Source organism: Ictidomys tridecemlineatus, chromosome 7 (genome assembly GCF_052094955.1).
Source record: "Ictidomys tridecemlineatus isolate mIctTri1 chromosome 7, mIctTri1.hap1, whole genome shotgun sequence".
NCBI classification, from domain to species: Eukaryota; Metazoa; Chordata; class Mammalia; order Rodentia; family Sciuridae; genus Ictidomys; species Ictidomys tridecemlineatus.
Window position 1 is genome coordinate 160,950,189 of NC_135483.1, and position 26,637 is coordinate 160,976,825.

General features: G+C 38.0%; 1 protein-coding gene across 6 annotated transcripts in view; it reads right to left on the bottom strand.

Annotated features, from left to right (window-relative positions):
* The window catches only part of Hecw2 (HECT, C2 and WW domain containing E3 ubiquitin protein ligase 2), a 355,738-nt gene that overhangs the window by 34,333 nt on the left and 294,768 nt on the right, over positions 1-26,637 (bottom strand). For all 6 annotated transcript variants that reach the window (XM_040294632.2, XM_040294631.2, XM_078017777.1 and 3 more), the window contains 4 exons: positions 22,195-22,278; positions 19,017-19,126; positions 9,486-9,606; positions 8,090-8,203 (listed from right to left, as the gene is read on the bottom strand). In XM_040294632.2, the coding sequence (XP_040150566.2) occupies positions 8,090-8,203; positions 9,486-9,606; positions 19,017-19,126; positions 22,195-22,278 (429 nt within the window). The remainder of the gene's footprint in view (positions 1-8,089; positions 8,204-9,485; positions 9,607-19,016; positions 19,127-22,194; positions 22,279-26,637) is intronic.

Genomic DNA, 26,637 nt, shown 5'->3' on the forward strand with positions numbered 1-26,637 from the left:
CCCTTAACTTGATTTTCTCTATTCCATGGCCATATTGCTTTTTTCTTCTTTTTTTTTTTATAAAAAAGAAATCATCTGAGTCTAATCTACTCATGAGATTATGTGATACAGAAAAGGATCATATTATTGGCAGAAGAGGGAGTTGGGAGACTAGTAAGCAGAATAAAAATGGCTCTTACCTGTCTTAGTCGAGAATCTAACAGAATTTACACAGTACAGACTCCAACTATTTGCCTACTACTTTCTCAAATTTTTTTGTCTTATTTGAATATGTTATTTCACATTTTGCTTTAAGTCCATTTTGATTTTCAATGTAGGCTTCACTTGCATACGATTTATGAGGTTTCACTATGCTAGCTCTATTCCTAATATACATTAAAAGAAATACAGAAATGTTAAATAAAAACTGTTGATCTTTGCAGCAGTTAAAATCTGTTCACATACCACCAGTGACGTCAATGTGCTCACACCCACACCGCACTGACTAAAATCCTGTGCGTGCAGAAAAGTGCCAATAGAGCAGACTCTCAGGGCCAATGGGGACACATTGCTCCTGGGAGTAGCTGAATATAATGCTGTTAACAGTGGCCCCAGGATGGGGGGACTAATGTTGGTTGCCCTGGGGATTCCCAAAGCAGCACTCTAGCTGTCCCCTGGGTGCAGGGATGTACAGCCAATCTTATGCAACCTGCTTGTGGCTTCCTCTCTCTGTCCTACTTCTGGCTTCTGATGCCACCAAGAATAAGTAGAGCACTTCTTCCATTTGAATGTTCTTTATTACTCCATCTTTCTTTCAACAAATACATGTTCCAATTACATTCTAGGTACTAATCTAGATCTCAAAGAGAAACTCTTTCAAAAAGTCACTTTCTGCTCTGACTTATGTCTCTATCTCACACTTCTGCTCTCTCCTGCTCCTTCCCTACCCCTGAGCATGTCCACGTCCTTCACCCTTCTGTCAACGCAGGGGTCATGGCCATCTGAGACTGAGCACAACACTTGAGGTGAGGTTTTATCACCACAGAGCTCAGAAAAGGGTTTGGAAAGTCTTGGATGCTTTTCTCCACTAATGCAGATCAAAATTAGCTTGCCTTTTGGGACAGCCACTTTACTTTTTGAGCCACAATGAGCCAGTCGATCAGTTTAAGACTCCAAATCTTTTGTCTCTGCTGTTTTAATCTGGGGCTTCCCGTCCTGTCTGTGAATAGTTCTATCTGTACTAGACACAGACCAGTAGAGAACAGTGTTAAAATTTTACTTTGTGAGACTCTGTTTCCTATATCTTTCCATAAAGAGAATGCCAAGAGCTAAAGGCACTGTAGAATTTATTTTGTCCAAACCCCTCATTTCACAGAGAAGATGGAGACTGGAAGAAATCATGGACTTGCATCAAACAGAAGCCACAGACCTTCAAACAGGTGTCCTGACCCCAAATTCAATATCTGTTACTCTGAGAGCTTGCCCTTCTGGAAAATTTAAATGTTTGTCAAGACTGAAAACAATATTGTGTACAGAGCAGGGGTTAGCAAACTGTGGCCTGCAGGCCAAATCTGCCCCACCCCCTGGTTTTGTAAATAAGGTTTTATTGGAACACAACTGGGCAGTTTATGTGTAGACTATGGCACCACAATGGTGGAGTTGGGTAGGTGCCACAGAAAATGTTTGGTGGGCAAAGCCTAGTGTTTCCTATCTGGCTTTTTACAAAGAAAAAAAAAAGTTGCCAACCACTGTTACAAAAAGAAGAAAGGAGGAGGAAAAAGGCCACTTTATTAAAATATCTAGTTTACTATAAATCCTCTTCTTTAGAGTTATGATCTTTCAAGAAAATATAAAATGGCTCCAACATCCCGGGAATATATCTAATCTCAAGGAGTCGCCTCAACTACTAGATGGGAGATGCTTAAAGAGCATCAGTCTATTTGGGTCACTACTCTGTTAGGGTTTCAGACACTACCAAGGCCCACCATACACGAGGATCACAGACAACTGAAAAATAAGGCAAATTCTAAACAGGTCAGTGTTCTTATAGAGACAAGTGGTATAGTAAAGTAAGTTTGTAACTTTCAGCTTAAAAATGCAGGTTGTTTCTGAGCTATATTTCTGATTGTTAAATAATACTTCACTTAGCCAGAGTGCATTATAATAATCCATTTACGTGTCTGCCTCCCCTACACACACTACCATATTTTAACCATACTGAGAGGAGGCACTGTGTCTTACTCATATTTGTATCCCAAGTCCCTTGCTTGACACACATTGTTACTGGAAACGTGGAACTCTCTAATTTTCTAAAGAAAATCTGTTATTTCCATTGTTATTTAACATCTAGCAGAGTGAATGAATTTGCACTAGTTTGCTGTTTAGTAGTTCATGGATTGTGACAGGCATAAGTAATGCCAATCCCTTAAAGGCCACTCAGTCATAAAACATTGCCCAAAATCACACAAGTGAATTGTGCTTAGGAAGTCCTCGGTGCAATAGCTTCTAACATGGTAAGTTTATTAAAACAATAAAGACCCTGCTGATTGGTTCCTTTTTTATGGCGATAGCTGAATCTGGCTGAAGACAAATGACTGGGATCCTGGGGAGTAAAACTGAAAAGTAAAACTACTATCTATCTTATCTATCTATCTATATATATTTTCCCCTCAAGAGAGAAAAAAAGCTAATAGCTCATCTAGGAGGAAATGTATTTTTAACTGGTCAGGATTTTATCTGTTTTTTTTTTGGTTTTTTTTTTTTTTTTGTGTGTGTGTGTGTGTGTTTGTTTGTTTGTTTTAATCTCCAAAAGCATGGATGGGGTCATTCTAAAGCTAAGACAGGCTTTAAACTTTGATTTGATTACAGTCTGAAATTTAGAACTGCATATCTGAGCACAAGTTGTAGATTACAATTTACACATAAGTCTAACAAATCCAATAAAACATGTCACAGCAGGGTACATAGTACATGCGCTTCCTGTAATGTCTTAGCAACCTCTTCCATATAAATAGTTAATATGACTCATATCACAGAGATCGTTTGTTACATTCCTGTTTTGCCAGTTAGGTTGGTTCCACAGTTAAAGGCTTGGCACAGAAATATAGAAACTGCACAGCGGGTGTGTAGCCACACAACAGCTGCATCTGAGGGCATTTCTGAATAAGCACAGATGTCTCTAGGGTGGCCATGTAGTTTTAAGCCCCGAGTGCTGATAAAGCATTTTAAACATCGTCACGTTACTGGGCTGGCACACCACCCCAGTTGTTAGCAGCACTCTGTGTTTGTTAAAATACTGAATTTTATTCCCCCATTCTTTATTTTCAACTAAGAATGACTGAGAACATTCAGTTACGTTCCAGTAGAAGTAGACTAAAATGGAAGAGGATGATGGCCTCAGGAATAACAACATCATTTCCTACAAGTTGGTTCAGGCAGAACAAGGCCTAGTACCTTCTGATTCACCACAGATATTTATAGCAACAAGGCATTAACCCTTAGCGAATTATGTAGGCCTGGTGCTAGGGGGAATTTTGATATAATAAAGGTACACTTGGTGGATACCAAGCCAAGGCCAAGATACAGGAGCAGCCTTCTTTGATGAGGTTTGAGTTACATAGATGATCCTGAGAAGGCCTCCTTTCAGAAGAAAATAAGCAGCATCCTAAGTTTAGCTTGAAGCTCTTCAGATTTCTGGGGAATTAATGAACCCCAAGGAATTAATGGACCTTGACTGACTTCTAGAAGAGGACCTGAGCAGTCACGTGTGAGAACTGTTTGTTATTTCATAAGCAGGGAGAGAGGAAAGCTGTCGGGTCTCGCCCTCCCTAGTTGTTTTCATTTGCCTGTCTCAGGAGAGGTTACAGAAAGAGCACAACAGAAAGATAATACAAGTTCCCAAGCCCCTAAACTAAAACTATGTGCACACCTCTCCCTAGACTAAGTGTGGCTTTGCAAAACAGACGATTGATCTCATATAGATGGTGCCTCATGCATAATGAAACTCATTCTTTATTAAATAAAGGTGCCTTTTACAGAGTTGGCCATGGAGAAAAAAAAAAGAGGTGGAACAATCCCAGTGTAAACATCCTCTTTATTCAGGCCATTATTTCTTTACTGTTTTGGGTACTCAGAAGTTTGTGGCCTTAGATGCCTTATCAGTACCCAATAGCCTACCTAGCTAACTTTGGATATCACAAGAGCTTTAGTTGCTAAGACTTTTAAATGATAAGAATAAAAAAAAAAGACTCGAGAATATATACTATTTTGTTGCTCCTCTCCCTAGACAAGCAACTTCTGGAGAGACCAAAGCCTAATAGAAACAGGCAACCACTGCATGCTATTTCCTGCCACATTCGACCAAGATGACTCAGTTTCCAGACACTCTGCCACTGCTCATCTCCCCACTCCCCACCTTGCAATGCAAGATAATCAAATGAAGTGGGTAAAATTTTAATGACTAGAAAAAAACTTGCAGCTCTACCAAATTAAATCACTAATCACAAGGTTGTGCTTAGAAACATTGTTTGTAAAAAGCCAGGCATAACACAAAGAATTATTTTAGTGAGAAATAATAGTTGTAAGCCAATGTCTTTGCATTAATAGGCTCTAGGCTATTTTTGTATTTTTCTAATTGAAGACAGACATCCCCAATGTTCTGGAGTTAATTTTACCTAATGTGGAATTTGTAGCCATACTACAAATTTTTAACTAAATTTTTTCATCATTGCTCCTGACTCTCTTATTTCAGGAATGATCCATATATCATGTTTCAGACTTATGCAAAGAAAAAGCTTAAAGCAGAGATGAAGTCTCTCTGTGAACCTGCTAATTCATACCATTTTGGAGGGCAGGAAAATGCATTATTCTTAAAAGTAAACCTCTTTTTCTTTATGCTTCAGCTAAGCTATTGTACCATAATTAATGAGCCAATAACGACACATTATTATTAACTAAAATCCATACTTTATCCAGATTTCCTTAGCTTTTACTTAATATCCTTTTCCTGTTTCATGATCCCATCCAGCCAAAAACATTACATGAATTAATTAAGTATCTTTTTGACTGTAGTATTTTCTTAGATCCCTTTGATTATTGATAATGCTGACAATTTTCAAGATTACTGGTGAGGTATCTCCCACAGTATCCCTCCACTGGGTTTTGTCTGAGTTTTTTCCAAGATTGGTGTGAGATTATGGGTTTGGAGGAGAGAGATCACAGAACTGCCCCTCTCATCACATCACATGAAGGGTGTCACCCATCAACATGACTTGGAACTGTTGATGTTAACCTTGATCACCTCACTGAGATAGAGTCTACCAGGTTTCTCTCCTATAAACTTACTTCTTTAATACATTTTCCACCAACTTTACTATTTGGAAGAAAATTCTGTGTACAACTCATACTTAAGGGGTAGGGAGTTATGCTGAATTATGAAGAAATATTTCACACAGATTTTTCTATTCTCCTCCAATTATTTATATATTTCATCACATATTTAATCAGTATGGATATTTATTTTACACCTTAGGCTTTATTTATTTTGTTGCTTATATTATTCTAGGTTTGGCCTTTGGGATCTCTCTCAGTGGGCTCTTGTGTCCCTTTGGCATATCCCCATCATCTTTTTGAAAACCTCTGTACTTTCTGGAAGTCTCTACAAGATTCTTCAGGGTCCATCTTGTATAACTTCCTGCCTCAGTCCTAGAATTAACAATTTCTACTAAGGAACCCTAGTGCTTTATATTGAAGAATTATATTAGAAACAAAGATCTAGGCACCAGATGTGTACATTTTAAAATACTCGTTTCTAGACCTAGATGTGAAGAATTGACAAAAAATGATATGTTTTAAGGGCACTGAAATTGATGAGGGGGAAATAACAGGAAACTTTTATTTTTATCATTCAATGAAAAGATTTGGGTAGCTTTTCACTCTGGGTATTAATTATTATCCCCCCAAAAGTTATAATACCTCAATGTGATAGGATCAATGTGTTTGAAAGGTGGCAAAGTTCAAAGAACTCCATTTTATGTAGTTTTGAGATCTCTATTTTTAAGCAAGAGTACTGTTTTAGTCTTTCAAAACAGAAGTCTCTGTGCTTCATTAGCAAATAAAGTTTATGTCTAATAATCTAAAAATATGTGACATTGACATGATAAAGACAGGAGTCCAGAAATCCAGGTTCAATAGGCCCTATTAGCATAGGAAACAGATTTAGAGATCATTCCTGATAACTGAGGTCACACCTCAAAACATCCTCTCCCTTGTTTTCCCTCTGGAGTCATAGGAAGGAGACAGGTGATGGAGGCAGGAAACATGTGGACACCAGTGGTAATCAAGCACAGAGGAATCCAGCTCCACTCAGCCTGGGCCTCCTCCTAGGAACCAACGTCATCAGTCTAGATCATGAGAGACTGCTGGAGGATGACCAAGCAAGATCAGCATCTATTCTATTTAAACTTAAATATCAGTGCTTCCAAAGACTCTTCCCTGTACCTCTGAGATCTCAACAAACTGTGGTCCAAGCCAGGCACAGTGGTGCATGCTGGTAGGCCCAGCTCCTTGAGAGGCTGAGGATAGCTTGAGTCTGGGAGTTCAAGGGCAGCCTGGGCAACAAAGTAAGATACCATCTCAATAAATAAATAAATAAATAAACACAAACACATAAAAAATGTGGTCCCACAATGAAAGAAGGCAGTTGGAGTTCTGGGGGAGGAAAATATTCTCACTCAAACCAGACTGGTCATGGAAGGAAATACTTGGGATCCCATGCATACCTGTGATGAGGCTAACATTTGCCTTCCTCTTCAATGGTGCACCTGCATCTTTAAGCCAACACAAGCCTGAAGTCATTTATGCAGGTCAGCAATGAAAGGCTCAGTCAACTGTCAGACAAGCGTCTACCAAAACTTTTGTCACATTTTACTTTCTTCTAGTCAAAGCTGGGAGACAGTTATCAGTCACGAGTTGGAATGGTTAAAGTTTCAGCAGTAGGAAAAAAAAAAATCAGGTCTGAGTTCAAGGCTTTTGTTAACATTCCAGTGCAATTCCAAGCACACTGGATGAAAGACAAAAGGCCTGGGTTTGAGTCATGATGTTGCTCTTCCCTCTATTCTATGAGCACAGGCAAGTCATTTTGTACTTTGAAGTCTCCATGTTATAACCACATACTGCAAGGTTAAGTTTTTTTGGAAATCTTCTTTATTCCCAGACATGACTGAGAGGGATAGCCTTAAAATGATCCAAATCAAACAGAAACAAAGAGAACAACATCAGAGTTCAGACAACTAAGTGGAATTTTTAAAATTCCCTCTAGTGTCTACAGGGAACTGAAGATGGTGCTGAGACCTCAAATGAGGAAAGACAGAGGGACCCCGGAGTGGGGGAGAAGGGCGAAAAGAGGGATGAGTGCTGTCAATCCAAGGTGACTTGCAACAACTGAACAACTGAACAACTGTTGTGTCTATTTGGGTGCAACAGACACTGTGGGAGTCATCACCCTTTAGTTTCCTAACTCTCGTCTAGGTGAGCACACTCATACAAGAGTCATGAAGCTGGACACCTTGGTCTATGATAGGTCGTTACATTTGTAGGTGTGCTGCCCTCCCAAGGGAAGAGAAAAACTGGGGGTGGAGAAAGAAGAGCCAAGGCCCCAGAGTGATTGCAGTGGAAGCCACCTGGTAGAAAAGCAGAATTCTAACTTGTGATGCTGAAACTGAACTTATTTAACAGGTGAAGCAAATTGAACCCAGCACTCGAGGGCAGAACAGAAGATCTTAGATGTTAAAATGCAGTTCACTGTTGTTTTTGTCCCCTCAAAGTCTCACTTTCTTCCCTTTGCGAGAAAGAGAGATGGAGAGAGAAGAAACCAAACTAGTCTCCTGCTCTCAAAAATGATCATAGCTGCAAGACAAGAATTTCTATGTCAAATGATTTAAAAACCAGAGGAAGCCTTTAAAAAAAAAAAAAAAGCTGAAATGTTTAAGTGTATGAGAACAGCACTTCCTGCCAGAAGGATTTCCTGTTTCAGGCAACCACAGCGACATGGAGAAACATCCGCCCTGCAGCCACAGCCTGTGTTCCCCAGCCACTTCTCTGTTCTCCTCACCCTTCCTCCCCGACGAAGGTGACATACAGCTTATTCCTCTGTAGATCTTTTCTGGAGTAGCCCATAATCTGATTAAAAGCATCTTCTAGCAAGTGATCTCTTCGGATAATTAACCTGTCCGTAAAGAGACAATTGGGAAAACACAGATTATTTCCTCTTCCTTATCTTTCTAGAGCCTGGCACCTGCTATTTAATTTCTATTTACCACAATTAACTAGGCTAGAGGTAAAGTTGCTTAATACCATCACTGTCTGCATTAAAAGTACACACTTGTTCTTATTTCTTAGCAGCATTAACAAACATTACATAAGAGACTTGAGGGTAAATAAAGTGCCCCACCTTTGGTCTGAAAAACATCCTGAGAGTCTTTTCTGAGTGGCCAATCACTTATCCAGAAGAAAAATGATCATACAACAATACACATGCACACACGTGTGCACCCACACACTACACAAACACACACAAACTTTTGTTTACTAAATGAAGAACAACCCTATCAGGTAATGCTTTAAGCCTGAATGCACCTAGAGAAGGAATTCAGTTACTAAGTGCTCCGAGAGAAGACTCTCTCCGGAGAACCAGGAGAAGGGAAAAAAGTCTGTGTCCTCCAAATCGGAGGAGTTTACAATTGTGCTTAATTTAATTTTTAAATTAAGCCAATCTTGAGGTTCCCTAAGGGGTAGATAAAAGTAGATGATGCTCATGGCCAATTAATTTACTTGTGATGATGACATTAAAGTGGTCCTGCCACAGATATCCATTTGCCCTTCATGTAAATGGTAATGGACCAAGAGAGGACAGGGAGGCTGGGTGCATGAAACCGATGGTCCAGACTTTGTAAGTCAAGTGCGACACCATTACAGCTCAGTGGTAAGTAAGGAGTGAAAACAAATCTAGGCCAGACAACATGATGAGGATGTTTCAGTGCCCCACTGAAAGGGAGGGTGAGAAAGGCCGAAACAACATTCATGACCCATTCTCTTGTAGATGAAAGTTGTCACAGAGAATGAAATAGAGCTAACCATACATTCAAGTCAGCTCAGAAAATAGTAACATGCTGTGAAAGACACGGCAATAATTTAATATCTAATGACTATCCAGGAAGCCAACAGAGAGGTACTCTTTGGGAGAAAAAAAAATTAATCAGCTTTTTATTTTGTCTCTGTTTTTACAAGGAAAGCAGTAGTGCATTCACTGCTGGATTTCAAACCTTAAGCTTAATCGTATGTTAACTCTAGAACTACATCTTACATGATACTGTAATTTACAAATGCCAAAATAATCATGCCCACTAAAACATAGGCTCATTGTCCCAAAGCACAATTTCCTAAATTCCCAACTACATCCCATCCTTAAACCATCTATAAATCATGTGGTTTGTATTACTTTGACTTACTTTAATTTCCCTGGGCCTTGTCCATATCCTTTAGTCTCTAACTTCCTGTAAAAGTTCCTTAGTTTGGCTTCAAAATCCCTCTTGTAAGGGGCTGGAGCGCGGGCATTGGCACGTTGAGTACCTAGAGGACACCACAGAGAAGGACAAGCTGGGGTTGAGCACTGTCCTTACCTTCATCACATTACCATGAAGAAACCACCCCCATTAACAAATAAAACCAGTAATACTTTCAGCTTCTGCTTCCCCTCCTCTCCAAGTTGAAGGATATAGCAAAGCTTAACCAGGGTCTTAAGTGACATCTTTGTGGCTTTTTGGTTAAGAATAAAGATCCTCTTTGAATAGTTACAGGATGCCCATGCTTTTCTCAAATATGTTCCCCTTTTTACTCCAAACTAATATGAGTCAAACGGAGTTACTCATGTCCAGTGGTTAACTGTTCAGGATGAAGTATCTTTTCTTGCTGCTGAAATGATATCATGGCAATTCAACAGGAAGCTACTGTGTGAAAGTATGTGGCATATAAAGCAAGAATAGTCAGTTTCTATCATTCCTTACCCCCCAAATCCACAAAGGTTTATTCGCATATGCACCATAAAAATAAGAAAGATTTCAGATATATAATTATGTATATTTGTTATTGCAGGGTAAGGTAGTCTTAGTATAAAAACAATTCAAACCTAATTGCAGAAGGTACTTGTCTTCGGGCTGCACAAAGAGTAAATAATAGTGATATTTATTGCATTCCAAATGCGCCAAGTGCCGTGAATATCTACAGAATATTTAAAGATACTTATATCATTCAGTAGCTCAGTATAAGAGCATCACAGTTTCTTCCTCTTTCCACAGAAAAATATGGCTTTGTGTCACAAGGTGACTGAGCAACAACTTGGGATATTAAACTGATGAGGAACAGGGGAGTCAGACACAGAGACATGAAAACAACACTGGATATTTCCACCAAGTACTTCCAACTCAATAAAAGAAACCAGAAAACACAAATTGTGAAGTCTTGTTCATCACACACCATGTAAGTTCATGAAAAAGTTCCTTAACAAATGAATCAGCTGTTATTTATTATTAGTTTATTATTTATTGCTAATACTGTGTTAGATTCAATCATGGATGCTAAAAATGAATAAGGTAGGGTTCTGGCATGACCATCTTGGTTGGGGAGACAGAATTAAAACATAGAAAATAATTAGAGCATAAATCCTAAACTAGGTGATACACAGATTATAAAGCAGAGGTGACAAACCTATAGCCCTTGGACTATCCCCATATCCCCAGTCCTATAAATCTATTTTGTTTGCCCAACTTGTTTTTTTCTTTTTTAAGATTTAAAATTGATTAACGACATTTAAAAATTTAGGAGATTTCAAGTTTAAAAAAAAAAACTATGTTTTTCTCTTGAAAATTATTTGGGAAATATTACAACAACCGGCTCGCATTTCCTCGGGGAGACAGGAGCAGCTGTTCTATTAAACCAGGCCTGTGTTCTTCCCTCTGCCACAGCTACTCAATGACACTGGCTGCCTGACCTCCTAGTTTTTGCTTTTGATATCAGTGGTATAGAAAAGTTACAGTGATGTCACAGAAAAGTAATGAGCACAGGTGGAGATTAAAATGAAAAAGACCTAAGGAGGGAGGCTTCATTGAACCAAACCTTGAAAATGGAGGAGAATCTCTATTCTATACTGGGACAGGTCAGCAAGAGCTGGAAACATGATTGCTTCATATTCAGAAGATGCTGAAGAGACCCACTAGCCTCGAGTGGAGGGGGCGTGCTAGAGAGTAAACGGGAAATTAAATCAGTCAGAAGTGCTGGAGTCGAATTAGGAGAGGAATTTTAAGAACCTCGCAGAGGAGTTTGGCATGGTGCAGTGAACAGTGGAAAGCCTTTATAGGTTCTTCGGCAAGGGAATAACATACAAATGGTGTTTCATTAACAAAATTATTTTCAGAGTGTGTTGGACCGATTAAGGGTGGGAAAGAGGAAAGGAAACTAGAGGGTGGATACCCAGTTAGAAATTGTTGCAGCAACCAAGGCCTGAGGGGATAAGGACTAGTCAGGAGGGTGGTGACTCAGAGGATCATTTACAATGTGAAATATGAATTGGTAACAGTAGAAAAGTAAGGAAGAGGAATGGGAAACCCCGATAACATCGCTTTTCAACAATAACAATAGCTATCATTTGTTAAGTGCCTGCTATATTAGGGATGATACACTTTACATAGGGATCTTGAGAAATCCTCCCAAGTCTATGAAGTGGCTGTTATTATTATTACTATCATCATTATCACTTGGCAACTAAGGAAAACAAAGATGCAGTTTCTTGTCCAGGTCATATGCCACTGATAGTAGTGGGTTTGGGACTGAAGCCAGGTCAGCTTGATGCTAAAAGCATTGTGGGAAATGATGCTGGTGGAGAGAAGCATGTGAAGTCTTGGTGGGGTTCTTTTTTGTCTTTTTTGGAACTGGGGGTCGAACCCAGGGCTTTGCGAATGCAAGGCAGACGCTTTGCCACTGAGCTACATCCCAGCCCGCATGTGAAGTCTTATACATACTGAGCTGGAGATGACAGCTCGTCAGGTGGATGTGCTCTACAGGTACTTGACAATATAGTACTGGCGTGTGAGTGAGAGACCAGGGCTACATCAGTGGACTACATGAGTTAGTGTATAGGTGACACTTTGTGCAGTGTCTGCTGCATAAGAAGCTGTCATTGTTATCTGCATAGAGGTAAACAGTAACACATGGGGAAATGTGTTGGGGTTTTAGGAATGGATATTGAAAAAAAATGACTACTGATCAGTGATCTGTCTGGAGATCTGTTTGTACAATTAGGAATCTTTTACTCCAAAAGCTAAGAGTTATGTCAAAAAGAAAAAAAAGTAAACTTGACCTTAAAAGATCTAAGAAGCAGAAGAGACTCCTAGCAAGATCTCAGTCTTGACTGCATATTAGAAGCACTTAGGAAGCTTTAAAAAATTCCGAAGTTCAAGCCACACCCAAAATGCATTACATCAGAATCTGTGGGGGTAGGACCCAGGCATAAGTGTTGTACACAGCTCTCCAGATGGTTTCTCTGTGCAACCATGGTTGAGAACCAGGATTCTCTTTACAGGAAGATCAAATGTAACCAGCAAAACATGTGGGTAGCATCCAGGGGTTAACCCAGGGGGAATGCTTCCTGCATGTATGAAAGACATCATTTGCTCCACAAAGGAACATGAACTCCATGAGCATGATGCTGCCCTCCTGGGTGGATGAGGGAGGAGTGCAATGAAGCACAAATCCTTGGTGCTCCAGTCTAAGAAACTGCAGACGAGTAACCCAGACAGCTCAGAAGACAGCCACAATGAATCAGCTTTTAAGAGGACAATCATTAATAGAGAAGAGGAAAATGAAGAACAAAGGACTGAATGAAAATCTTTCAAGACTCAAAAGAAACATGATTCTTTCAGAGTTGATTACTTTAAGAAACAGCACATACACCAGGGCTGCATAATTTGAGATGCTTAAAAGGATGTGGGAAATACCACAATGCATTTCCATCACTATCAGCACAGACATAATAAAAATTAGCTCTGACTCCATTCACACGCTAGGTAAAGCGATTTCATTATGGAGGCTCTGGAGACAAATTATTCAATGCAAAAATTCTTTTCCTAATACGAATATTATGAAAAAAATCACTTATATATGCTTCAGCATTTAAAAATTACAGTAAACTATGCTTCTGGTCTTTGTCAAATTCTTAATTACAAGTCAGGTGCAACTGCCAAAAGATTCCAGGGGAGGAATAATGCTACTTCTGTTTTGAAAACCAAAAATGTTCCTGGAAGCTACTGCTAACAGTATTATATGGGAACCATAACTTCCGGTGAAGTTCTAGGATAGGATGTTCTCACAGAGAGGTGCCTGTATGGTCTTCACAGTCTTACAAAAGGAAATCAGATACCAAAGGTCAATGTTACATCTAGTAAGTGATCAAATGAGGAACTGACTTCATGTATGGTCAGCATTATACTAATCATTTGGAGGAAAATATTTTAGTAATAGATATCAGTGTGTTTTTTTTTTCTTCTTTGTCCATTGCTAGGCACACCTAAAGAACTTTCATAGAATGGTACAGGATTTCTATTACTATTAGAAAATTTCTATACTATTATAGAAATTATTACTATTATTAGAAAATTGCAAATTAAAGAATTCTACCTGACAAAACATTTTAAACGACACTAGAAAAAGGTTGGCGTTCAACTCCGGAGAATTCTCAGTCTTTTTTTGATTCTGGTGTGCAACTTGGAACTCAGATGACTTTGATGGCTAGCACTTGCCCTGCACTGGATAGGGTTTGGAGCTTGGCCTAATCCACAACAGCTCTAGGCCTCTGTTTTGGGATGACTTGGAAATCCCCTTCTTTCTTGGTTTATTTTCCACCAAAAAAAAAAAAAAAAAAAGAAAAGAAAAAAGAAAAGAAAGAAAGGAAAAAAGAAACAAGAAAGAAAGAAGCTCTTCATACGATTTAAACAACAACAACAACAATTCCCTGTTTGTATAATCAAACTATTGAGCATTACAATAATTTCTGGAAGCCTCCACCTTCTGAACCATAGTTCAACACTGAAACTGATGGAAATAATAAGATAAATAAATAAAAAGCAAAACCTCAGAACTAGCTGGCACAAAACAAGTGCTGAATCCCTCACATTTTTGCTTTATTCTCTAAGAGTAGTAAAAGGCCCTCGGGTCATTTTTTGAGTTTGTGGATGCGTGTGTACGTACCATGCATTGAAAACAATTTGATGCTCTGATTTTTCAGACTTTGGCAAAGAAGCAACTTATAAAGGGAATGTTGACAGGCATGACAATGACGGGCATCCTAATAGGGGTGAGAACATGGAGGACTACCAAAAATCAAAAGCTCTCTATTGCTTAAGACAATATCTGAGAGGAGAGACAGAGAGCTGGGGAAGCAAGGGGGGAGGGTATAGAACAAGCAGTTGGTAAGATGCTAAGACTCTGCAGGGAGAGAAAGAGGAAAAGAAGATTTTATGAGAGTCCCACCATGTGTTGGAGGAAATAATCCCTTTTACAGCCCATTCCCTCAAGACAACCTTCAGTGAAGACCCTCAAGTTGCTCTCTAGGGCTCTCTGAGTCTGTTTACTTCCTCTAAGTGTGACCTTGTGCAGGTCCTAGCTTCCCGTTGAGTCCTAGTCAAGTGACCACAGCTCTGCACTGTAATAGGCACAATGATCTCCCAAACCATGAAATCTCCTCAATGAGCTGTGTATATGAAAGCAAGGAGAAATATAATGTACTTATGAAGAGTTTCAGCAGATAGTGGGTTAAACAAATTCTCTCGTGTAAAGTCATAGCTTTGATTACCTGGAAAATTCACATAAGGGAGCACATCTCCAACAATATTAGATAAATTAGGTGTTACTGCATTTAAATTCCTAGAAATGTTCACTTAAATAAACTTCTGGGTCCCCTATTTGGCATAATAAACCATATGGTATTTGCAAAGATCTTTTCCTTCTGGCAGAGCAGAGGTTGGGATTGGCATTATAAAGGTCCTAGAAAAATGAACCTTCACATTCCAAAATTTTGACAAATTTTAGGTGAGCACTCTAACAGCTGCAGAAAGCAGTGAGTCAAAGTTTCCAAAGCCCCTCTCTCTTCTATATGTGAAAAGACCTATAAATGTGCTTGGAATGAGGAAAAATGTGTAAATACTACCAGGTTCCTAGGCATTCTGAATGAAGATCATTAAAATTTATTGTTGTCATAATTTTCACAATGTTATCCTCACACCACTTAAGGGGGTAAAATTCCACTTATGATAAAAAGGATCAGGCCACTTTAAAATATTAATTTTACCAAACCTTCAGGAATACTGGTAGAAGAAGCTATTTGACTTAAAGAAACAGAAGATTCCTCCACAAAGGAAACGAGGCTAGCAAGTCCTGCTCTTCTATCATGTGGAATTAGTTACAGCTACTTCCACTGATATCAGGCAGTACATCCCAATCTCAAGATCAAACAGGGCCTATTGAAACAGAGTAGGCCAAAAAATGTGGAGATGATTCTTCCTGAAAATTAAAACCACCACAAATTCTGCTAGTAATTTAGATATATTTGGATTACACATGTCTTTGGAAAATTTAACTCTAAATCTAAGCTTCCAGAATGCATTTTAGGACCACCATGGATTAACCATGTGCATTTGGATGCTAAATGAAGAAGTAAACTGGGTCACCATTTTAAATATTCGCACAAAATCAAAGAATGTTCAGCCAGTGTTTAAGAGCATACTTTGTAGGGCTCCTAAGAGAATCTGGTGATCTACCTTTTTCTGAGGAAGGATAGGCCTCAGAAAGAGCCTAGAATGGAAAACCTTGATGGCATGAGTGATAATCTACATGGCTTCATTTCTTTAACCATGAAACATCAGATGAAACTTTAGCAAAGGTTCATTTGTTTTTTCTTTTCTTCTCTATCTCTCTTGGTTTTTTTTGTTTGTTTGTGTGTGTGTGTGTGTGTGTGTGTGTGTGTGTGTGTGTGTGTGTGTTACTGAGGATTGAACCTCCCAGGGTCTAGCACACCCCCAACTTTTTTTTCACCCTTTAAATTTTATTTTTAGACAGGGTCTTGCTAAATGGATGAGGCTAGCCTTGAACTTGTGATCCCACTGCTTCAGCCTTCCTAGTAGCTAGAATTATGAGTATGTACTACTGTGCCCAGCCTAGCATAGGTTCTTACTAAAAAAAGATCTCCCTGAATGACTAAATGCCTAAGCAGCCAGCTCTGCAAATCAGTAAGACATGGATCCAGTTATGAATGACTCATATATGGACAAACTATGCTTCTTGGAAGAAACTTTCCAGAAAGAAAGAAAAAAGGATAAATTAACATTTCTTGGAGGTCTGCTAAGTTCCAGCACCATGAAAGGCATTTTTCCAAAAATAACCATCAGAGGTAAAGTGACTATCCTTATGTCCATCTTATACAAAAAGAAATATTCAAGATCAGGGAAGGAGGTGAATTTACTTCAAGTCACACAGCTGGTAAATGACTAAGGTCGGCTGTGTATTCCATCAGTTTTTCCCCCTAAATCTTTGAACTTACCTGTAGTGTCAAGAATATTTCCTCTCACCTGGTGTCATCTGAACAGTTGTCTCCAACTCTCCCAGAGTTGGCCCATGCTCTTCCTTTCTGTGTCCTGCCTTCCCAAAGGCCTATGTTGTGATGGCTGCTTTTTGCCTCATTCAATAAACCATTCTCCTTCCACCCACCCTGAGACTGCTCCATGTACATGCTCAACTACCCTACCCCAAAGACCCTTTCTTCACTTTCTCCTCTGCCTTGTGAAAAGAGCATGCCACACTCCTGGCTTCTACTTTACATCCTGCATCCTTCTATAACTGGTCATAATCCAGTTTATTAGTTCACAGACTCTTTAGCAGAGATCGTTTATAACTTCACAATTTTAAGATCTCATGGCCTCTCCTCAGACCTCATCCTTCTTGAAACCTTGGAGCATTTTTCTCTGTGAACTGCACCCCCTTGAAAACTGACTCCCCTCAAAAGACTTTCCTAATTCTATGCCCCAATCCATTGGCTCACTTTCTTTTACTCTCTTCAGCCCATCACTTAAATATTGAGGCTCCTCATTATCACCATCAACTATTTTCTCTTCTTTTGACTGGCATTCCTCCCTACTTCCTCTAAACTACACTCTGGGCTTCACTGACCACCAGTACACTCAATTCCTGGCTATCAACCTCTACTTCCCTCCATGACTATTTTTTTTCCAGATGTCTTTGTGTATTTCCAGCTGATGGCCCAAAGATTTCTCAACAAAATACATCCCAAACCAAATTCATTTCACCTCTCACTTCCAGTCCAACCTTTTTCCCCTTCTTGGTAAATGGTGCTGACATCTACCTAGCAATGTAGGTAGTAAGGACCTTCGATTCTACCTTGACTCTTCCCTATTTGGACTCAAAGTCCTTGTCTCTGCATCCAACATAACCCCTGCATTTATTCCCATGTCTTCACCCGAGCCCCAGTCCAGCCTTTTATTCATCGTGTCCCAAGGCTAATGTAACAGCTTCCCAAAAGGTATCTTGGGCTCCAGTCTCTCATCTATTCTCCATACTGTCACCAAACGAATCTATATTATTGTTATTCTTCTGTTTATAAGTTTTCAGAGGTTTCTCATGGATTTCTCATTGAGATAAGGCTTCACTGACCAACTGGGCCTACTCTACCTTACCAACCTGAGTTTTCAGTCCTCCTCTTCACTTGTAACTATTAATTTGCCCCTAACAATGCTTTTCCTGCTTCTGCACCTTAGGTTATGCTTACCCATTAACTAAAAAGTTCTTTCTTTGGTCTATTTGGCAGATTCCTATTCATCAGCATCTAAGGGTGACTTCATGTCTGTTATCCTCACCTTCCCCAAACACCCCACCCCCAACACTGAAGGAATAATTGTTCCCACATCTGCATTCCCATACAAACTCTTCATTACAGGACTAACAACAGAGTTCAGAGTCATTATTGACTCACTACACCTCCATGAACCCTTCAAAGGCAGACTGCATTATTCATCTGTATACCACCAGGGTTTAATTCAGTGCTTGGATCATAGTTGGATGCTCAATAAATCTGTGTTATGTGAACAAATTAATAGACCATTTCCTGTTTGCAGTATTCAGCTAGGCTGCAGCTTCATTATCATAGCAATATGTGAAAACACATGTGAAATATCAAAAAACATACAGCATTGTTAGTGATACCCTGGATGTTTGAGTTTCTATTGAAACAGTTTTAAATTTTATAGCTGTTAAAGTGTGAAAAATTCATTGCCTATAATAAGGATAAATATAGTCAATGTTCTGTCAGAATTATGTCTACCTTCCTTAAAAAAAAGACTCATTTGTTATGTTTCATTTTTTACCATGCATTCATCCATTCATTTACTCCTTCCCTCCTTCATTCACATTCTTTTTTTCAAGAGAGTTTGAGTTTACAAATCTGAATTTATCTATCAATATGCTCTTTCTGACCGTTCAGCTTTCTTTTTGTTTTTCCTATCTAACACAGTTAGTGAATACTGAAGGGGGAGAATATCTAAGTCCATGACACTGGATCATTTAAATTCAATATTATTTCTTGAGAATGGCGACTTTATTTTCCAATGTCTCCCCACTGGCACTTTATAAATCCAAAAAACTAACATAGTATTTTGTACCTTAGTATTTTCCAAGGTGTATAAGGCACCACATAGCATAACAATGAGTAAATTGTATGGAAGCCTGTCGTACTACTAACATTTATCCCCCTATTCATCATCTTTCTGCTAAAATGAATCCCCACCGAAATAAGATACTTTTAAGAGACAAAAAATGCTACACAACATGTAACTTGTGCCTACACTAGTCCTTTCGGAAGGAGAGAATATCTGACTTTGGGGCATACTCCTCAGAGAATTCACATGAGCAGTAGGTGGACTCACCTGGTGAGTTCTGAGGAGATGACACGGGGGAGCCACGTGGGGACTGACAGTAGCTGGGGTGGAGTAAGGCATGTGGAGGCACATATGACATTATCTCTTCTTCAAATAAGCTGAAGAACACAAGAAACAAAATGCATACTTTAGTCAAAGAGGTGGAGGAAGCCTCAATTGCACAATGAGTAGGAAAGTAGGAGAGTCTGTCCTTCACACAGCCCATCCCTCAGAGGTCCCTTGTTCTCCACCACCATGACTTATAGGTATTCTTCCATAGTTTTGTATTCTGAAACATACCTATATAGAGGAATGTATAGATGAACATTGCCTCCTACATTGTTAAAAATTATATAAACTCTAAATATATAGCATTCTTGATTTGCTTTTTCTCATCCAACAATATTGTTCTAATTCTGATGTCTATGCATAAGGATCTCGTGTGTTCCTTTTGTCTACAATATAGCAGGCCATTCTATAAACATATCAGTTTATTTCTCTATACCTCTTTGGACAAATATTTACTTTTTTCCAAGTGCATGCTTTTATCTTCTATGTGTCACCTTGAATATGTATAAAAGAGTTTCTTAAGTGTAAATGTAGCATATACCTAAAAGTAGTTTCTCAGTAAACACAATATGGCTTTTCAACTGTACAAATATTATCCATGTGCACTCCAAAGAGATTGAAGAAACCACAATCCCACCAAACCCAGGTAAAGTGAGAGTTCCTATGTCTCATTTGGTATTATCAGAGTTTTCGAGTTTTACAATCTTCTATTGTGATATGGTATCTCATTATTTGAAATTGCATTTTTAGGATTATAAGAATTTTTCCATGAATTTATTCGTGCTCCAATTTCTATGAAATGCCTTTTTATATCTTTTTTTCCATTTTTCTTTTGGGTTTCTTCTTTTAAAATATTCCAAGGGCATTCGTCATCTATCATGGTGCTGACATCTACCTAGCAGTGTAGGTAGTAAGGATCTGGATCTCTTTGTTCTAGTGCTGTGAATATTATCCTTTCAGTTTGTTACCTTTCTTTATCCCTTGATATGTGGTATCTTTTATTATATAAATTTTGCAATTTTATGTGGCTAAATTAATCAATCATTTCCTGTATGAGTTCTGATAGAAGCATGAGTTTTACATGACTTGAGTTATTAAAAGGATACAGAGAATTGATAAATCAACAATAAATGCCATGGGTCATTTAAAAATTCTTGTGTTTTACAATAGCCCTGTTAGATGGTAACTTTACACAGGTTGACTTTGAGTTGAAAGTGTCATAGAGCTGTATTATTTCTACATTGCGGCTCACTGAAAATCAAGTACATTTGTACTGGGGTGATTTCCCTTCTTAAGAAACAGACAAAATACAAAAACCAACATAAAATCTTCCACTATGTACACAATAAATACTCTGCTTGAGTCCATAGTCACTGATTGAAGCAAATCCAATACCAAAGTGGTGTAAAAAATAAAGGACTGAGGATAAAAACAACACACCCACATTTTTAATAATCATTAAACTACAAGCAGGTATGTATAACACATGTATCAATGTGTGCTATTATTAAAATAATAAATACATTTGGTCACTCAAATGAAGTACAACATTTTTATGTAACAATAATGGAACTACTAAATAGAGGTAGATTTTTCATACCACTCTAAATAATCATTACCTTCAGAGAACCTGTGTATTTTCCTAAAACAGGGGACAATGTGACCTTGCACTTTATACAAGAGTTTTCAGATACTGTTGAATTCAACCACATAATACATAGAAATTCATGCAAATTACAGTATTTATCAAAGAACAAAGTACAAATATTTGAAACTCTAGGGTAATAAAATATGTAAACTTAAACCATCTAGAGATTATTTAACTAAGGTTAGTTGAAGAATATTCATGACTTTTGCTTTATAATATAGTTCTTACTAATCCCAAAAGCAGAATTCTTAGTTTAAATGAAAAAAAATTAGATTTCTAGAATGAAGCAAAAGAGTCATTTTCTAGCCAGAATTTTGTAACAAAACTATTTTGTCACCAAACTCTGAAAGAAAGAAAGATCACACTCTGATGTTAACAGGCCAGTAGTCTTCCTGACCATGTAAGCACTAGATGCTGCTTTCAGAATTGGCTTAGTTTACCACAGAAGAGGAGCCAGGCCATCCCTAAACTGACAAGTGACACCTCCCTTGCAGATGTTGTTCAAGGTCAAGTGGAGAAAAGTGGCTGTGGAAAGTGATGACATCCTTTTGAGTTATGCTTCAACCACACAAACAACTTTTGGGCAACAATACAAGGGATAAGCTTTTGGCAACAATCAAGTAGTCAGTGTGAAATATGGCAACACAGACAGCAACCATCAAGTGGAGAATTAGAAATGGCCAGAATCAAGATCATCATAAAAAACATGAATGGTTGTTAGCACTCAGGGACAAATAAAACAACGCCTCAGTGGCTCAGCATGACATTCCCTTAAATTCTTCAGAGGCCTCTGTGGTGGGTTTCCCAACCACTAGGTAGAACAGACCTTTATTTTACTCTGGCTTGCCTATATTTGAGAGACGATATTAAAACTGAGAAAGTCTTCTGAAAACTTGACAGTTTCCCCTCTGAACTACTCTAAAATTTAAAAACCAAAGCCAATCTAACCATCACAAAAGAAAACACAACGGGTCGACTTTATGAAGGGCTTTCAAGTTGGCAGTGAGTGCCAGGGACCAAATTTCAACTTTCTGATCCAATTTCCCAAACCTAAACTCATAAAACCACAAAGTAAATAAGTAATATCTTGAATCAGCAGAAGGAAACAAAACACATTTTAAGAAAAAAAGAAAACATAAAGATGACCTCTGTCCTGCCCTGAGGAGGTAAACCGTATGTATCTTCTTTGGTTACTCTTCTATTCCATTCTGACCGGGACATTGTATTCATTCATCTCTATAGTCTTTTCCCTTCTCAAATACCACATCCTTTTTCCAGGAGGGTAAAAACAAAATTAAACAGATCACTGTGGTAACAAATGCAATATCTGAAATAAATCTTCAATGTATTCCCTTAAGTCTATTTTAAGATAAAGAAGACATGTTGAGGCTATCAATATTGGTATATATTATTTTCTAAAATGCTTCCTAGTATCTATCAGGAAACTCTCTACTTCACCGTGTGGCATACCTCAGCAACATAACAAGGTCTGCATCACTAGAAAGGCGTACCAATCCTGGAGTCCCTTCAGTTCGAATAAATTGGATCTTCTCCCTGTTCAGATCAAAAAAAAAAAAAAAAAACACCAAGCTCAGAATACATGTGGTAGGCTTTAGGGATGTAACTCAGTGTAAAGCACATTTTTTTAAATAATTGCCAGAGCACATTTTGGCTCCTATTATGTGGCAGTTATTCTGTAATCCCCTAGGAATACACATCCCACAGAGGACCCTGGGAACATCAACATCTCCTAGTTGTAACATGGGTGTGGAAGGTATTATGTTGTTGCTTTGAACATCTTGTTGACTAAGGACTGCTGAAGACAGTAGTACTATGGAGTCATTAAAACCAGTCCCCTCTGTGAGTGAAGGCTATGGTGAGTAAAAATCTAATCTGACTTATGGTCCCCTGCTCTTCCATAAGTAAGTATTCACATTCATCCCCTGCTATTCTAAAAAGGGATTGTTGAGATCATTCATCTATTCTAAGGGTAGACCTAAAGTTAGGTGTGAGGAGCTCACTACTACCTGGAAGTAGATAGTATCTATGAATTATAATTTCAATATAAATGCATATGGCTTTTTTGAATCAGTGAAAAACAGAAACACTTAGTTACTACAGTTGATGAAACAGATTTTTTTTTTTGTATATGGGCAAACATGTAACATACCTATACATATCCAACCCAATGGTGTGAGTTATTTCAGGCACTATTTTATTATGAACACATGTGACAGCACCAGTTTTTTTGTTTGTTTCATAAGTTATCTTCATGTTACAGCTTTCAACTTGTATATAACAAGTATATATATAACAAATTGTATTCATATAGAACACAATTTTAATTTTAAAAATTCTCCTATTGCTTTCCTTTGTTTACCTAATGCTATTTCAAAGCATACCATGTTCATTTTTGTAAGATATGGGAAAAAATAAAAACAAAAAACTGTGGTACTAAAACTATCACATTTGATTGGAACAGAGAGGCCAAGAAAATCTGCAATTTCACTCTGAGCACTAAGGACAATCTATTTTGATTACTACAAAATGAAAAGTCAGTCTCTGATATAAGTATTTATTGAGATTTAGTTTTTATCTACAGAACATCTTATTTTTCTACTTGATATTTTCATAAAGTTCCAATGCATTTTAGGTTTACAAGTTCCAAATTCTCTTAAGATTGCCTAGAGACTTGAAGGCAATAAGTGGACAGCAAGGCTTAATTATTCAGACAAGAACTTCCCATTACATCAAAATTGATCTGCCCTTAGCTACACAGATTAAGAGGTGTGATCTAGAGTTTAGTTCTTCGTTTCTTGTGGCTAGATCCATTTTACATAATGTTAGTATACAAAGCATCTAATCTTTAGTATTACCAAATTTTCTTTTCTGTCCTTTATTGCCAGTAACTACCATTTTTTAAAGGAAAGACTGAAGAAATGAATGATGGAGAGGTGCATAAAATAACTGCTCATGCCAGGCACGGTGGCACGCCCCTGTAATCCCTGTGCCTTAGGAGGCTGAGGCAGGAGGATTACAAGTTCAAAGCCAGCCTCAGCAATTTAGTGAGACCCTAAGCAACTTAATGAGAAAGTTTTTTAAAGTGCTGCAGATATGGCTCAGTGGTTAAGCATCCCTGGGTTTAATCCCTGGTTAAAAAAAGAAAAGAAAAGAAAACTGCTCAGAAGTGCAGCCTCCCAGCTGAGATTACTTTAGCATGAAGTCTTGAATCAGGAAAGACATTTTCCCTCAAGTGGTCTGGAGCATGTGATGGAAACCTATGCCCATTATCTGGTGAATGGTTTTCTGATAAGAAATCTAAACACTGACTCAAAAAGGCTAAGTTAGAAAAATAATTATCTTGGAAAAAAAATGAATAATTACTTAACCAAAGCAGTACTTGTATAAGGGTCAATAACAATATGCTTTGATCTTGAAGAATCAAAAGTTATCTCCAACAAATACACAGTTTATCTGCTTGACCTATCATCACAATGAAGTCAGGCAAATAGAACAAAACCAAAAACCAAAGAGCTTGAGCATTCGTCCTGACTTAACTGGAACTGTATGAACGGGTCGAGTGATGAATGATAAAGAGCCTATGTTCTGGACCGTGGCCTATAAGTTTCCTGTGAATAAGAAAACCAGCACAGCTCATCTGAGTCATAGGGGTGATAAGATGAGGAAAGGAAAGGGGGAAGGCACCAGAGGAAGTATGCCAAATGGGAAATATTTCATCACTAGTCTGATTCTTCGGGCAAGAACATGCCAGAGACAGGCAGAGACTAGTTTCCTCCAGGCCAATTCATCTGACCCATAATGATGAACCATGTGTCATATGCTTCCAGGAGCAGAAACGGGAACATGTCATCTGATGTACTGAGTTCTTTCTTCTATGAATATTTATGTGCTCTTACAGCAAACCTTTCCAGAGCACCTCCTGTTTGCCCGGCATGGTCTCACACACTGGGAATCCCAAGGGAGTAGGACAGAGTCACTTGTCAAGGAGCTTATGGTGCAGCAGAAGAGAGAAAGTCAATGTCAATTCTGGTATTGTGTGAAATTATGTCAATGGTTCTGTTCACTTAAGGGAACTCTGTTTTGGCGTTACACCTGTGCCTAGTCTACACAGTCCTTTTATGTAGAAGCAAGACATTGGTTAACTCTGGTCAAGAGCAGATCAAGGCTGAAGGAGAAAGAGAAGTCAGCAGACATCTCAGAAATGTCACCTCTTTTCTGAGAAAGAAAAAGGAACTGTTCCTTGGTTATCAGATATTTGCCTAATATTCTAGACTAGTGTTTCTCAAACTGGTGTCCTTGTCTACTAGAAATCTGTAGACATGATCTGGAGTTTTCCAATCATTTTTAAATTTTGTATTTTCACTTTGGTGCTCAAATGAGCTAAAATGATAGAAGCATATTTCAGATAATAAGAATGACATTCATGACAAATGTCTGCAGTCCCAGGTCTGCAGTTACAAGGCACTTGGTGCCAAGCAATCTGAGATGAACTTTTAAAAGTACTAGTGAGCAGGACTGGCTGTGCTCTTAGGTCAGCAGGGCCCTGTTGTTAAACATGACAGCTACAGTTTGTTGCTCGTGCACAATTTTCTTACCAATTACAAAGACAAAAGTTTTCTCTTGCAGCATTAATTTGCGTCAAAAAAATGATCAAGTGAGGCTAAGTCATGCAAGTTGCCATGGGCTAGAGAGAAAATAGAAGAGATGGATTTTAAAAGTAAATTATGCATTTATGCTAAATAATGCATCAAAGATGTCTCGGCTTATTCTAAGAACAAAAGCTTTACAGTAGTTTACAAATAGAAAACTTGTGGGTGGTAGAATACACTCATCCTAGGGTGCATTCAGTGATATCTTTCTTCTTCAATATTTTATCTGAGGATATATAATTAAATAAATTGTCTTAATAAAGCAATCAATCAGTAGATATAAACGTGTTTTTTATTAAGATGGAAAAATGATTATTGTGATAATTCTAAGGATACATGTGAAAGACTAGTAGAACTAGAAGTAAAACCAGAAAAATCAATTCAAACACAAATAGCACAAAAAACACAGATTGTCTTTCCACTGATGATGGTCTCAACATTGGTGATTTGGCTTCTGGAAGGGAAAAAAAAATCTTCTTATATTACTCGTTTGTTCAAACGTTACTAATTTTCTTAGTTTTTATTTAATTTATCTTTAGGTTTATAATCTATAGAAACCATAAGCATAAGAAGTTTTCCCATAATTTACATTTGTACACATTTAAATTTCTTTTAAAATAAACTAGGGAAAGTCTACTTGATAGTTCTGTAACATTTCTTTTCCTTTTAGATGGAAAAATAACAGATTGACTGCTATGAATTTCTGAGTCCACTCAGTGTTTGAAATTTGAATAATTGGTTTGAGAAATGTTGCTAAAATATGTCTGATAGTGATTAGGGGGATGTCTGAATATTACTTTAACACATTTATTTATTCAAGATTATTTTGTTAATATATAGAGTTAGGGACTCTGTGGCAGGAAGAAATTCTATTCATTCTTAGTGGTTTATAATGAAGATTATAATAAGTTCCTTTAGAAATTCGAATTTCTCAGAGCAAAAGCCCCTCCTCTTCCATCTTTGTACTCCCTAGATACCTAGCACTGTGATATGCACACAATGAGTTCTTCATAAGATACAAACTAGGCACGGGAGCAAAATATGCCAAAATAACATATCTGGCTTCTAATAGTCCACTTGTGTTTGGAATAAACAATCTTGCTATCAGATTTTGCTGTGGCAGGGAAACAAAAAAGAATCAGAAAGTTGATGTCAAATTATTTACTAAACCAGAATACACAGGGGAAATTGCGAAGACGGGTGAAGAGGCAATTTATTTGTTTATTTATTTTTTAAAAGGTAA